The sequence below is a fragment of the Alternaria arbusti genome (assembly GCF_024043155.1).
Source record: "Alternaria arbusti strain BMP 1465 chromosome Unknown scaffold_28, whole genome shotgun sequence".
Taxonomy (NCBI): domain Eukaryota; kingdom Fungi; phylum Ascomycota; class Dothideomycetes; order Pleosporales; family Pleosporaceae; genus Alternaria; species Alternaria arbusti.
The window spans coordinates 127,062-141,613 of NW_026249968.1; the positions used below are offsets into that span (position 1 = coordinate 127,062).

The 14,552-nt window shown below is 52.9% G+C and overlaps 7 protein-coding genes across 7 annotated transcripts; 2 read left to right on the top strand and 5 right to left on the bottom strand.

Annotated features, from left to right (window-relative positions):
* Window positions 1–1,490: 1,490 nt before the first annotated feature.
* On the bottom strand, window positions 1,491–4,125 carry J4E86_010997 (uncharacterized protein; the record flags this gene model as incomplete). Its single annotated transcript, XM_051451491.1, has 2 exons — window positions 1,491–1,526; window positions 1,705–4,125. 2 exons carry the CDS (start codon window positions 4,123–4,125, stop codon window positions 1,491–1,493), a joined length of 2,457 nt encoding a protein of 818 aa, XP_051297360.1.
* A 467-nt stretch (window positions 4,126–4,592) lies between these two features.
* Window positions 4,593–5,063, bottom strand: J4E86_010998 (uncharacterized protein; the record flags this gene model as incomplete). Its single annotated transcript, XM_051451492.1, has 2 exons — window positions 4,593–4,928; window positions 4,977–5,063. 2 exons carry the CDS (start codon window positions 5,061–5,063, stop codon window positions 4,593–4,595), a joined length of 423 nt encoding a protein of 140 aa, XP_051297361.1.
* Window positions 5,064–5,491: 428 nt separating this feature from the next.
* Window positions 5,492–6,640, top strand: J4E86_010999 (uncharacterized protein; the record flags this gene model as incomplete). The annotated part of the gene is made up of 1 exon (XM_051451493.1): window positions 5,492–6,640. One exon carries the CDS (start codon window positions 5,492–5,494, stop codon window positions 6,638–6,640), a length of 1,149 nt encoding a protein of 382 aa, XP_051297362.1.
* Window positions 6,641–7,091: 451 nt separating this feature from the next.
* On the bottom strand, window positions 7,092–7,677 carry J4E86_011000 (uncharacterized protein; the record flags this gene model as incomplete). The annotated part of the gene is made up of 2 exons (XM_051451494.1): window positions 7,092–7,196; window positions 7,252–7,677. The coding sequence occupies 2 exons, from the start codon at window positions 7,675–7,677 to the stop codon at window positions 7,092–7,094; spliced, it is 531 nt and encodes a 176-aa protein (XP_051297363.1).
* Window positions 7,678–7,922: 245 nt separating this feature from the next.
* J4E86_011001 (uncharacterized protein) lies at window positions 7,923–9,545 on the bottom strand (the record flags this gene model as incomplete). Its single annotated transcript, XM_051451495.1, has 6 exons — window positions 7,923–8,534; window positions 8,598–8,963; window positions 9,016–9,077; window positions 9,140–9,291; window positions 9,348–9,444; window positions 9,503–9,545. The coding sequence occupies 6 exons, from the start codon at window positions 9,543–9,545 to the stop codon at window positions 7,923–7,925; spliced, it is 1,332 nt and encodes a 443-aa protein (XP_051297364.1).
* A 729-nt stretch (window positions 9,546–10,274) lies between these two features.
* Window positions 10,275–10,569, top strand: J4E86_011002 (uncharacterized protein; the record flags this gene model as incomplete). The annotated part of the gene is made up of 2 exons (XM_051451496.1): window positions 10,275–10,482; window positions 10,538–10,569. The coding sequence occupies 2 exons, from the start codon at window positions 10,275–10,277 to the stop codon at window positions 10,567–10,569; spliced, it is 240 nt and encodes a 79-aa protein (XP_051297365.1).
* A 2,801-nt stretch (window positions 10,570–13,370) lies between these two features.
* On the bottom strand, window positions 13,371–14,486 carry J4E86_011003 (uncharacterized protein; the record flags this gene model as incomplete). Its single annotated transcript, XM_051451497.1, has 2 exons — window positions 13,371–13,613; window positions 13,668–14,486. The coding sequence occupies 2 exons, from the start codon at window positions 14,484–14,486 to the stop codon at window positions 13,371–13,373; spliced, it is 1,062 nt and encodes a 353-aa protein (XP_051297366.1).
* Window positions 14,487–14,552: the final 66 nt, after the last annotated feature.

Here is a 14,552-nt window from a genome sequence, read left to right on the forward strand (position 1 = left end):
ACGGAGTCAATAGCTCGTGTCAATCGGAGCTCAGATGCTTGGGTGGGGTGTACGCGATATGGTGGTAGCACCTCCTATGTGGGACAAGACGAGTGACCTCAGATCATCTTAGAGGAAACTTGCCTTGTCTTACATAGGAGATTCCACCACTATATCGCGTAGATATCATCCAAACCTGCAGGTCGGAATCCAGGAAAATGGTACGAAGAGGGAGCGGAAGATGTGATCTTCACCACCGCCCCTCCACTGAGGGAGGGGCGGTGGTGGAGACTACATCAATCGGTCATTTCTTCACCCAACCCTCATGCTCAGCTTGAGTAAATCCGCTCCTTCGTTTTATACATTCTCGGAAGTAACGGGAGGTTTGGAAGTGAATGTTCCTCTTGGCAGTTTCGCGCTACTTCGGAGGGAGTATAGGGGAACTGGCGGGTTTACTCGGGCTGCGTAGTAGAACGTCGTGGAATATTGGACTATGAGGAAAGAGGGAAGAGGGCAAAGGTAGTAGAAGCAACCGCCAACGTCGCTTCCAACGCTGCTGCCCAGCCCTAATAAATGCAGTCGTTTGTTGCTTTGCTTTCCGAGAACGTAGAGCAGCAAACGACTGCATCTATTAGGGCTGGGTAGGAGAGTTGGTGTAAGGGCTGGCTGACAAGAAAGGAAAGGATAAGGCAATTTCGCCTGAGAGGAGAGGGGTGGTGTTTGGAGTCTGATGATAGCCTGCATATGATACCCAGATACAGAATAATTACAGTCGTAGACTTTGTATATACGTATAGAATAACACAACTCGCATCGCATTAAAAGACTATCGCCATGAAGTCTCCTGTTTCCAAGCGACAGCCATCCCCTCAGCCCAACTACCCTCTCCCCATTCATAACCAAACAACTCAAATACAATACTACCCACCCAGTCTCGCCAACCGCTCAACCCTCTCCCTTTCCCTCTCTGCTTTCTTCCACACCCTCTGCGCTTCCTCGACTCTTTCTCCTAGCCGACGCCCTATACCCAACATCTCCAAATTGAGTATGTACCATGCGAACTTCCGGCCGAAATGCCATTCACCTCTCACAAACTGGAGTTGGCCTACAAAGCACCTGAGCAGCGATAGAATAGGTTAGTACTACGTAGGAGAACGGAGAAGAAGGCGGGAGGGATAAGGGAAGTGGGGTGAAGGATGAGTACAAGGGTCACTGGGTGACTCACTGCCAAAAGATCCCCCCAACAACCATCCAACACACCAGCCCCAACTTCACATTCTGCCCATCAATCAGAATATTCCACGCTTTACTCTTGATCATATGTCCGTTTGCTCCACTCGTCTCATTCCCACCATTCCCACCATCCCCTCCATCCCCTCCATTCCCTGCATTCCCAGCCTGTGGCAACGTGCGCCAACAGCCCAGTCCCACAGTCATTGGAAGGGTTGTAGTGACGCCGTTGGGTGCGGTTAGTGTAGATGTGGAGATATGTGGACAGTCTGGGTCCCAGATTATGGGTTGTGTTCGTATGGGGAGGGCGGTTGTACCTGTTGGGATTGGGGGTGGTGTGGGTATAGCTCCGGCGTTTGGGTTGGGGTTTGGAGACGTGCTCGAGGGGAAAGCGAACGATACGCCTGAGGCGAGGGAGGGGATTGGGGTTTTGGATTTGTGGGTGGATTTCGATTTAGATTTGGAAGTCGTGGCAGGTTCCTCGTCGTCATCTACATGTTTTGTCTTTGAAGACGTTGCCTTTTCCTCGACATCTTTGAATGAAGTGAAAGTCGGTGTAGTTTCATCGTCATCTTCTACCGGTTTTGTCTTGGTGGATGTCGCCTTCTCTTCGTCGTCATCGGCTGCAGTTTGAGTTGGCTCGGCGTCATCATCCTCATCTGCAGGTTTCGTCTTGGTGGATGGGACCTTCTCCTCAACGTCCGCAGATGTGGCGGTGGTTGGCGTGCTGTCATCTTCCTCATCTACCGCAGTCTTGGTGTGCGACGCCTTGCTCTTCGTAGACGTAGGCGTCTCGTCATCTCCAGCCGCTCCTTCATCAGTCTCAGCTTCTTCGTCAGGTACCCTCTCCCCATCAGCCAGTAGCTCTTCTTCCTCTTCCTCGTCTCCATCCTTCGCATCAATACCTTCATCATCGCCATCTTTATCCTCCTGCTTATGCGCAAACTTCGTAGCAACAGCCGTCTCCTCTTCCACTCCATTCGTACTAGCAATGACCCTGGTAGGCCCATCATCTTCTACATCGATATTGAAAAACCCCTCGTCTTCCTGCTCAGGCTCTTCACCAGGCCCACTGAAGCTTCTCGAATGAATGATTTTGGTGGTAGTCGCGGGGTACCACATGCGCCAGAGTAAAGAAGGTGGTTTCAGTCTACCGATCGCCGCATTACTCGATGCCGTAGTGGAAGCTGAAGCAGTAGAGACGGCACCCTTCCAGCTGTAGTCAGAAGTATATGTCATGCTGTTATCCGTCGATTGACGATCAGTTTCGGCCCTGGCAGCTATCAAAGCCGGCGTTGGCGCTATTAGTATTCCACGTCGCAAAGCCCCGTTCGCAGAGTCGGTGGTCTTTATCGAAGCCTGATCAGTACTACCTGCAACTGAGACTAGATCTGGAGCAGTCTCTACAAAGCTCTTAATATACGAGTAAAACGAGTTTATGCTTGCTTCAGTAAACGGCTCGTCCGTAGTTGTGCTGACAGGAACAGCGGCGGGTGTGGCCTTGGGCGTGGTGGATGTGTCTAGGTCAGCAGGGTTTGCCGGGTCTACAGCTGGACCTCGATACTCCTGGACCGATGTTGCAGATTCGGGCATCTCCTCAGTCTTATTAGCATCGGGAGTCTTTGAATTTGCCTTGGTCGAATGTGAAGCGCTCTCTTCGGTGTCAGAAGGGTCGGCGTTCGCAGCCTTTGACACCGTTGGTGTACCTGAAGCTTCGACCGTTTTTGACGAATCTTCGTCAACTCCGCTCGCTGTAGATTTGGTCTTGTGCTTGCTGGACACGTCGGTTGCCGATTCCGAAGTGTCCAAGTCACTGTCAGAAGCCGTTACAGACGTGGACTTGTGCTTTGAAGACTTTGTTGCCTCAGATCCACTGCTGCTGTCGTCCGCTTTGGAGGTCTTAGACACGGTCATATCTGTACCTTCATCAGTGGTAGCAGATCCCGACTCAGAGGGGGTAGTTTCTGTCGGTACACGTTTTGTGGACTTCGAAGTCTCTATCTCATGAGTAATATCGAAGTTGTTCAAAGATGTGTTCTTGTCGGTCGAGGTCGCGGATGTTGCTGAAGCCGAGTCATCAGTGTCAGTCTCCGAAGCGGTGACTACCGTAGACGCGTGCTTGGATGACTTCGACACACTCTCCGACGTTGTCTCACTGGGTGTGACCTTCGACGTCTTCCCTTCCGATGCCGAGGCTGTTGCCGTGAAGCTTCCAGAAGCTTTGCCACTCGGTGGACTGTCGACACCCTCCGCGTCCTTAAAATGTAGGCAGAAGCTATCAGCCGCTTCTTGGTGAAGAGGTATACCCACGACCTTTGTGGAATTCCGAACAGCTAGCTGCAGTTCTCCTTTTGGCCCACCCTCCGAGTCCAGCTCTACCTCGCTTTTGCAGAACGCAGAGGCTGTACTGTTGGACATGAAGACTGAAATGTAGCCTTCAGATGCGAGATCGATCTTGATATGGTAGAGGTCTGTGATCCTCCTATTGACGATTGTCACTCCGGAATGAAGAGCCTCTTCGCGTTTGGTGTCATCGTCGAAATGTACGAATCCGACTTGCCTCGCGTTGAAAATCACAGGTAGGCCAGTAACCGGTGGCTGGGAAATCGTAGGCTTCTGTCCACTTGCTCCCCTCGGCCAAAGGAACGCTGCTGCCATGGATGACGCGGTGTCCCCGTTCATAGCCTCGAAGACAACATCAGCGACAGATGCAGAGGAGTCAGACACCAAGCTTTCGCTCCTAACATGGTGGTCCTTGAAGCTTGTAGATAGTCTTCGCACTTCCGTATGATATATCGTCTTAGTTATTGTAGGTGTCGCACGCTCGCCGCGTTTGATAGGAGCTGCTAGAGCGAAGTCGAAAGCCAGAGCATGCGTGCCCAGGGATAAGGTCAGTACGCTGACAAGGAGTTTCATGTTGATGCCGCGCTGCGGTAGTATGCAGAAAGAACAGAAGATGAGGAAACACAGTTGCAATTAGTGCACCAGGTTACGTAGTGATGCATTGTCATTGACGAGCATGAGCTCTGGTGATGTGTACTTATCTTGAAGCAGGCGGCCCCCTGGAATGAAGTTAATGGAATTAACTGACTGAATGAACACAGCTGTGAAGATCTATGGCAGTATCGCGCAAATGGTGGCTATACCATTTGCCGCCCATGTCAAGCGCATACTTCATATGCTGGTGAAATGTCAATGCCGCGTAAAGTGCAAGCTCGTCGTAGTAACAGTGGCGTGCTTCGCAGTAGTAGCTGGGGATCATCACGAGTAGTCTCTGGGTCCGAAGTAGCGCGTGGTTCAGTGTTGCTTCCTATGACGGGATCCGAAGGTCCTGCGCCTAGGAGCTTGAAGTACGTCTCGCGCGCCTGCGCCCTAATACCGCTCTAGTATCCAGTCTCATCGCTGTCATCATCACTAAAGAAGGCCTTTTCCCGCATTCGGAGAGCTTCATTCTCCTCCTCGATCGTGTCTGCTGTGGTCTGCAACAACTTTGCATCATCAGGGTTGTGTATGTAGACGCGCTTCGTTTCCTCTAAAGCTTCCGTGGCCTTCTTAAGCCAATATCGCGTTGCTGCCAAGTTTTCTTCATGTTCGTTCTCCTCATCAGCCGTGCTTAGAACCATGCAAGCTTTCAAGCGGTAATATGGCGACAGGTTCTCAGTCTCTAGGATTGTGCGCATAGTCCCGCCAACTTGGCCGGTGACGCTCCCACAGAGGGCCTATGCAAAGTCAGATGTGGTGCTAGTAGATGTCAATGTAAAACTCACCTTCTGAAATTCGGCCTCGAATAGATCCATCGCATCTTTGAATGTTGTCATTGAGTTGTTGTCCTGGTGCAGTGAGTCAAGCCGCATTGAAGAGGTGGTGCAGGATGGAGTGACGAGGAAGCCGCGCGCCGAAGCCGAGCTCCTCCCGAGGTCGGCTTAGTAAGCTAGCACGGCACGTCACGCAGCGTTATCCGAATATCCAACACCATTTCCGTCGTCTACGCGCCACAATAGAGCCGCGCATTCCCTCCGCGCAATGAAAACCAACATAATTCGGCGTCGCCGGCAAAGTAGCAGCTCTAGTTGAGCTTTTCCGCTGAATCCCAGTAAGCCGTATAAATCGACTCCTGCACCAATGAACCCCTCAGTTCATTCCGATTCAAGTGCCGAGATAGCTACCTGCGGTACGCGGTGATGCATCATATAACCACAGCGCCATGCTCCTCCAACATCTCTCTCCATCCCGTCACTTCCAGCTATTGAACCGTTCTTCTCCACACTTGTCTAGACGCACCATGGCCTCCCTCCCCATCAAGCTCGCCGTCCTCGATGACTACCATAACATAGCAACCCAGCACTTCGCCCACATCGACCCTTCAAAAGTCGAGACAACCGTATTCACCGACACATTACCGTCGTACGCGCACCCGAAAATATCAGATGCCGACCGCAAAGCCCTCGTCGACCGCCTCAGGCCCTTCTCCGCGCTTTCCACTATGCGCGAACGCACCCCGTTTCCGGGCGAATTGCTCCGCCAACTGCCGAACCTCAAGGTTATATTCGCGACGGGCGGCAACTTCCAGAGTTGGGATCTGGATACAATGAAGGATATGGGTATTACGGTGTGCGCTGCGCCTGGCAAGGGCAGGACGGATGGGAAGGGTACTGGTACATCTCCACGGTCGCTGCCAGTCCAACAGGGGGGTGGGCATCCAACGACACAACATGCTTGGGCGCTCATACTGGGGCTTGCGCGGAACGTTGCCGCGGACGACGCTGTTGTTAAGGGCAAGGGTGTGCCGGCTGGATGGCAGACGGAGCTCGCGATGGGGTTGCAGGGGAAGACATTGGGCTTGGTCGGCCTAGGAAGGATCGGAGCGCATGTAGCAAGAGTTGGCGTTCTCGCTTTCGGTATGAAAGTCGTATGCTGGAGTGCGAACCTGACACAGGAGAAGGTCGACAAGCTCGCCGAAGAGTGCGGGCTGCCTGTGACTGGCGGAGGCATGACAGATGCGAACGAGAAGACATTCAAAGTAGTCACGAAAGAACAGCTCTTCACATCTTCCGACGTAGTAAGTCTGCACTACGTCCTCAGCGAACGCTCACGCGGTATCGTCGGCGCACAGGAGCTGGGGTGGATGAAACCAACCGGCCTCTTGATCAATACTTCGCGAGGCCCGCTTGTCGACGAAGCTGCGTTGCTGGACACACTGCGACACGGGCGCATTCGTGGCGCCGCGCTCGACGTGTTTGACATCGAGCCTCTTCCTGCCGACAGCCCATGGCGGAGCGAAGACTGGGATGTCAAAGGCAAGAGCAGGGTCTTACTCACACCGCACATGGGGTATGTCGAAGAAGGTACTCTGACGACTTGGTATGAAGAGACGGCAGAGAATCTAGAGAGGCTAATAGAAAGAGAAGAGCTATTGCATCGACTAATCTAACCCAGTCTCAGCTCTACTGGAATCCCCTTTCTCTGCTCTTCCGTCAGGTCTATATCGAAAATCTCTTTCAAAGCAGCAATACGCTCCTCCTCCGTCGCACAATCTCGTACAATCTCGCGGTCAAGCCCAATACTCTGTTTAACCCCGCCTTCAAAAAGCGTCACACTGCCCACGATCCTCTCTCCCGCATCGTCCATGAGCATCTTCGTACTAGTCACATACTTCGTGAAGAAAGAACTCGGATTCGTAGACGTAAACCACGACATGATCTCGTAATCCTGCGGCAAAAACTCCGTCTCCGTAAAACAATACACCGGCGTCCATTTCCTCTCACCCTCGTCACCCCCGTCGCTCCTCGGATTATAGCAAACGTCATAACACCACAATTCATTCGAGTGGTCTCCATACGACTCCGCAATAGCGCGTCGCTGAACGCGAATGAGCCGGGGCGCTATACTCGTCGTTTCGAATCCGTCTTGCAGTGGATACGCCAGATTGGGTCCCATGGCCCCCATGCCAACGTCGGCGACGTACCAGCCCCCATCATCGAATCCGACTAGATTCAGCATGTGGTTCCAGCCATCGTATGTGGCCGCTTGCTGCCGACGCACCTCGGGGTAAGGGCTCATGGCCCGCGACACACGGCCGCCGCAGTTGCGCACGGCGTAGCCCAGAGAGCGGAGCACGGTGGCGAAGAAGGTGTTGTTTTCCATGCAGCGGCCGCCGCGGCGCTGGGTTACTATCTTGGTGTATAGGGCTTGTGGGTTGAGTGTGATGGTTTTGTGGGTGGAGTAATGGAGCTCGAGGTTCTCGAAGGGGATGTGGCTGGTGTGGTGTCGGGTTAGAGCTTGTAGGAATGGGAGGCCGTGTTCTTTGCTTGTGGCTAGTGTTTTGTCTGAGAGTATGGGTGTGTCCAGATATTTTTGGGGGAGACGGATGCGCTGGAAGTAGTCGCGTAGTTCGGAAGTGCTGTACCGTGGCGCCTCGTCGCCTAGTGGCAGCTGCGTCAGACGAGAGGGCACTGAAGTGTCTGGCATATTGTGGAGGGCCGTGGGTTGACCGAGAATGGCGAGTGCTGGCTTGGGTTGGAGTAGAATGTCGGCAGTGAATTCAGGCGCCTGTTATTTGACCGATTTCGTAACCAGAAACGGGAGATGCTCCTTAAGCGTAATCTCTAGTCGCAGAGTCTAGCGAACTCATTACCAACTGTTCGCGATCTGTCTTGCCCCGCACTTACTGTGGGCTAGCGGGTCGCACCGCGGAACACGCGGGTTTGACGCGGCTACGCCCGGTCAACTTGTTCGCATGACAAGTCCGGCTTTTGCATTCTCGACAAGGCTTCGTCTACGTCACCCTGCACGTCGTGAAACCAAAGCCAATCAAATCGACCCTGCTGAAGGCGAGGCAAGATCTTGCTCATGTCGTCCCCTGCTTCTTCGTGTTGGAAGAACAGCATACGAGCAACTTCGGCTGCCTGCTCCAGTTGCTTCTGGGCGCGTGGCCTCCGAACTGCGTCGTACGCGCTGAGACCAGCAACGATGCTTGCGTCGCTATTTGCTTCTTGTGTCGATGATTTGACAAGCTCTGACAGTATGTTCGAAAGAACCAGAGCGTCCTCGACGCCTTGAGCAGCGCCAGCTGCCTGAAATGGCAGTGACGCATGTGCGCTATCGCCTAGAAGAGCCACACGGCCTCGGTGATATGTCGAAGTCCTCAAGTGGTGGAAGAAGCCCCATCGGATTGGGCTTGCCATGGCCAAAAGTTGGCGGAAGCGGTCATCGACGCCTGATCCTTCGAAATCGGCCATCATGGCTTCATGTGAGACTTTCTCTGTCACAGCTTTGTCCTGGTCCCAGCCTTGCTCATCTGTGACACACAAAAGGAAGTTGAACTCCTGCAAGGAATAGCGATAAGTACGGCGACGTTTATTTGGCCTTGGATATGGGTACTGACTTACCTTTCCCTCTGATATACGATACGTTACTGCGCTGCGCTTATGACCAAAGTAAAATTTGGCTACGTCGGTCAAATCTCCCAGGATAGCTTCGGCATCAGCCATTGGAATGACAGCACGGTAGCAATACGCATCAGCGTAGACTGGCGCTACTTGCTCAGGAAATTGCAGCTTCAGGACATGCTCGCGGACTGTGCTCTTGATGCCGTCAGCGCCAGCAAGAATGCTCGCTTCTGCGACTTCTCCATCGGCAAAAGTAAGGACAAGTTTGGTTGGCAGCGCTTCGATATTGACGAGGCGCTTGTTAAACTTGACATTTTGTCGTGGAACGAAGCTGGTCATGATGTCAAGCAGCGTCTTGCGATGCGCCTAGTGCCCATCAGCAATACTCGTGTTCATGGCGATGAGTTAGAGCACATACAGACTTGCGCTCGAAATCAGGATGGCCCCACGCCGACTTGCCGTACCACGCTTGGTCTTCGCCTGCAACAGCAGGTTAACAAAACGCACAGCGAGAACGGATGTGGCAAAGGAAAGTTCCATACCCAAACCCTCACTAAGAAGCATGCCCTCAAAAAAAATGTCTTGTTTGTCCTCACCCTTGTTCCCTACGCAAATCCTCTCATACAAGGGACGGAATCCAGGCTCAATCAGATCCATGGCTCGCATCCCGTTTGGCGCAAAGCCGATACCAGCCCTTTGACCATGTAAGCAAAGGAAGCCTAAGTGAGGGCCATGGTGATGAGAACATACCCCACAGCTGAAAATTCCTTGGCGTCCTCATACAAGGTGAAGGGAACACATTTCTTGTGCAGCGCCATGGCCAGGGCGAGGCCACCAATGCCCGCGCCTGGATGGCCTGTTAGTGATATGGGATAGATGATGGGCTGGTGTGCAGACATGCATACCGACGATGGCAACGTGAAAGTCGCTGTTCATGTTTTCGACCATGGTGTACGGGATGGTGTTTGTGCTACGACTTTGGCGCAACGATGACGCACGATTGTGGAGAGCGATGGACGGGCGATGCAAGGGTGCAGCAGATAGGCTACTGAGTGTATCGAAGGTTTCATTACTTGGGCGGTGTCGTGATGCGTGGTAGCCCTGTTGGCTCGAGGCTTGGTTAGATGGCGTGCCGCGATTACCCCGGGTTACCTGGCACTAGGTAGACGCTACCACGCCCCGGACGGGAATAGCCGGACACGTGATATCTCGTCCGTGAATAATAAAGCGGCATGTCCAGACGCTCTCTACCAGACTGTCTCCTCACCACCACCATGGCCGCGGGCACTGCCGCATCGACCAACAAACGCCGGCGCGTTGCTCTCACATGCAACGCAAGCCGTGTGCGCAAATCTAGGTGCGATAGACTGCGCCGCCCCTCGTGCTTGTCCTTTTCTCGGCGACTTTGATTTGCGAGTTCCTTCATGTATAGATCTTGTTGGGGTCGCAAAGGTTGTGACTGGCTCGTTTGCCCTATGCGTCAGAACAAAACCAGGGTAGCGTGGCGCGCTAGAATCATACCCAACCACGGAGACCTTCTACCCAGCAGATCTTCGTGTATATATAGCGACCCCCATGCCATACTGAAATTTGCGGATCACAACAGCACTTCAAATAAACTTACCAACCAAAACCGAACATCCGCCTTTTCTTGTGTGGCTTTCACAAAGAACCACCATGTCGACTCCAACGCAAACCAGCACCGGCGTCACACCTCCTCGGCCAACACACCACATCCGAGCGGACGGTACTCGCGGGCGCCGAATTCGCGACCCACCACCACCGCGTCCGACGCCTAAATCACCATCATACGCCCAGATCAAAGAACTCTGCGCCATCTGGAAGTTCAAAGACTGGAGGGAGCTGCCCGCCGAGCACTTCGACCGTGCCGAAGCATACTTCTATGACATCAGCACCGGACCTTGGGCCAACGAGACCAGTCGGAAATGGCGCTTACATTGCGCCCTGTTGACGGCAATTCAAATTGTCATTGCCGCGCTGGGATTCCCAGGTATGGGCACTGCCTTCGGGACGAAGTACATATATATGGCGCACTACACGAATGACGATAACATTCCGGTGCTGCCGGAGTGGCTCCACGAAATAGTGATGGTCGAAAAAAGTTCTCTGGACGGTTATACACCAGAGTGAAGCAGGGAAATGGCAGGACGACTACATCGGATCAGCTGCCTGAAGAAATCGCGATCACGATGCATTCTGGCGACCACATCGCATCCGCGGAGCGAGAAAGTCGTGATCATCAGAAACTCTAACAACTACATGACTGATGATATGTCACGCATTGGCGCAATATCTGCGTAGTTAACGGATACAATTCATCCAAACGATTCTCTCGGTCACTATCTAGCTACCTGAAGTGCGCAAACGTCCTCTTTCCATACCCACTGTTTTCGTCTGCAAACTCAAGTTGCAGCCCAAGCAGATGCGCTTCGACTAAGTAACTATCCAACGACAGAGTGCGACTCTGGGGGTTTCCCAAGATGGATTCCCAAGGGAATTTTGATGGACTTGTCCATCGAGTACAGCAAGTTTGCAGTCCCCGATACTCGTGTTATGGCGCAGCACAACTGGCTTTGTCTTGTCGTCCCAAGCCAATGCGCCGAAAACATCGTCAACCGGGGAATCGTCCGGTGTCAACAAGCCTTGTTCTTTCTCCCGTTTGTTGGGGCTTGCGAGCGGTGATCTTGGTGCGGCATTGCGCTTGGTGGGAGATTCAGAGGTCATTGTGTTTATAAAGGGCTTGCAGCAGTACTTTGAAGGCTGTTCGAAAAAGGGTAGAACGGAGTCTTGAAGTTCGCGCGCATGGTAGATCCCGCGTGTCGGCACTTAGTGTCGGTGTGAGGTGACATGTCTGTGTGGTGTGCGCAAGGTCTTTGGATATTGGATATCGGAGTTGCTCGGTAGTGTTTAGAGCTGGAGGGACACCGTTAGTAGAATGCGGCAACGATGAGCCGTGGAGACTAGACCAGGTGCAATTGCCTCCGTCTTTCAGAACCTTTTGGCGTATACAATGAAGCCACGGAGTGTCCACCCATACCGCATATGGATGCGGAAAGGTTACAATAGCCGTACACTGATGGATCTTGGCCTCGACATCTTGTAGTATTCCTCAAAGAGGGGTGTTACCGAGTACTGGTTTAAAGCATACGTCCATGTCGTAGTCTTTGATGGTGCGTGAGTTTGTATCTCAAGGGAGTTTCCACTCCAGTTTCGTTAGGCGACCCATGGTAAGCCCGGTGGAAGCACCATCTTTGTGTACAAAGATGCTTTGTTCACGGTGTATGACATCTGTTATTGCCTTATATCGTGTGTTGTTGAAGTTGAAGAGAGGCTCCTCGAGATTGTCTGTGTCGATGAAGGTTTGGTAGTGATGCATCGTTGTTCGATGCATAACCGAACACATTCTGTCGGCATCCTTCATATTCAGTTTCATTATGCCGACTTCTGCCGACAGGGGATCATTTTGATCGGGATTTTTTAAGGCCACTCGCGACCCTTCGATCTGCTCTCCAGTCACTCGATGGGTGACGAAGAGGTCGTCAACCCTTGCCAGGACATGACCGGCCGTTATGCCGTACGGCTGGTCGCCAAATTCAGTTGGATCGATCATAATGACGCCCAATGTTCCAAACTCGGATTCTACTCCCCTCTGGTCGGTGATAGTATCACTAGGGTGAAGGCGGAAGACCGTAGGTTAATTGACGTCTGGCGCATACGATACGCGTTCTGTCGTTATCATTAATGTACGGAAGACAAGGTAGCCGCCTGGGGGTCTCGAAGCGTGGAGAGGATGCCGTACTCGGTGCCTTTTCCCGCTTGATCGGTTATACGATCTCCCAGCCGGATCAGGTCTGTAGTGGGCTCGTTCTTTGCCCCGTTGGCTTGTAGAATATAGCCAGGGTCAAGGCCCTGTACGGGGTCGAGGAAGGGAATTCCCAGCCACGATGGCAATGGAGGCACCGGCTCGCCTCGTTCTGCCGAGATCTGCAGCTTGTTTGCCGATCGGGTGGCAGTTGTGTATCTAAGTTAGGAACGTCAATACAGGAAAACATTGATGAAGCCACAATGTCTAATAGTTACCCATAGAAAGATATGGTTTGTAGAAGACGGTGGAACATCATGTGCGACGTGATGTATCTGCATTGGTCTTGCGACCGCTCTTGTTCCTTGTGAAATCGACCTTTGGTGAAGATCAATTTGGCGACGATGGCGACAACGTTAGCCTCTTGGTCTTCCTACGACTTCGAGAAATTCCATTGCGCTATCGCAAGCTTAAAATCCCCGATGCTCATGTCATGGCGCAACTCAACCTTGCAGAGCGGTCGCCGTTGTGTCTCTAGACCAGAGATGTTAGCAAGAAGGGACACTGGGACAGGTACCTTCGATGGTACGTACCCGAAGTAAGACACCTGTGTAATGTTTGACGGAGGCGGTAGAATAGTATGTGTGTGTGTGGTGAGGTAACGATGGGCTGCAATATCCACGTCGTCTCTTGGTACGATGTATTTTGGTTGACAACAGCCAGAACGTGTCGATGGTGCGACGTAGAAGGTGGCGTAAGGGAAGGAGGTTACACTCAACATCAACATGGCAAGATCGGTCATTGACTGGGAGGAAGTACATTCGGCAGCGGGGGCAAGTGCACCCACAGCTCTTCCGTATTTGCCATAACCAGGAAACAGCTATCTAGTTGTTCTCCATAACACCGCCGTAGTCCCCAAATGTAGTACTAACATCTCGCCAAGGGTATATTCAATCGGCAAAAATGTCAACTTCCTCGTCGTCGTCCTCGCCTTCCCCTTCATAATCGCTGTTTAAGAGTGCGGCCATGAACTCCGCGTCGTGCTCATTCATTTTCGGGACTGCAATAGCACTTGACTGCTTCCTCCGATCATTCGGAGGTCCACCGTGTATCGGAAGGCTCGCGTAGCCCACGGTGGTATCGGTGAAGCGCTCGTCGTGGCGGAAGCCGCGCCATTTGGCATAGCAACGTTGCTGTTGGTGTCAGTATACTGAATTCATAGTAGTAGTGATATGTTTGGAACTTACAGCCGGAGTCATCCAGGAAAGCGCCTCGTCGTCGTCTTCAAGCGCTGCGGGGTCACAGTAACGCATCTTGAGCGTCTGCTCGCAAGCGAAGACATACTTGGCGCGGAACATGTCTCTCGCAGCCTGTAGCTTGGCCTTCACCTCTGCGTTACCGATGCCGAGATTGTAAATCTTGTCCCATGGGATCGACTTGCCGACATCTCCCCACATCGCGGCCACCATACGTTCCGGGTCCTTGTCAAAGTCGCCCTGCCAGAGAGCTTCGAGCTCAACCGGGGTAAGGTCTTCGACAGCCTTGTCGGCATTCGCAGCCTGCTCCTTCCATCCGCATATGATCATGGCTACCCGAGGATAGATGAAGTCGCTCATGACCTCGGCCTGGAACTCCGACTGATAGTCCCTCGTCCGCTGTCTAGCGCGAGCAAACTCATCGGACGACTTATCGCTGATCCCGCAGCCAGCGAGCAAAGCGATGGCGTCATCATCAGTGAGCTCGTGCTTCAGGATGTAGACGATCTTGGCGGCAGGCTTCAAGGTCGAGCTTAGCATCATCGGGTCCTTGGGCGGCGGCGAGGTACCAAGGAATGGCTTCAGCCAATCGGCTTCGATTGCCCAGTCGATGCTGTTTGGCTGGAAACTGCCGTAGCTGCTTCGTGTCTTCTCGTAATTGCCGGCGACACGACCGCGGTTTCGCACGATGGTCTTGGTGACTCTTCCGGTGTCGATGTGACCGGAGGCCTCACCTTGCGAGGCCGCGGTCGCGGGCGCGTGGCGAGCTCGGACGAGCTTTGCTGCTTCGAAGATACTGTGTGCGACCATGTTGATGTGACGGGCGAAGTGGTGACAATGATATCAAGCGACGTGTGAGAAGAAAACGGAAGGAGA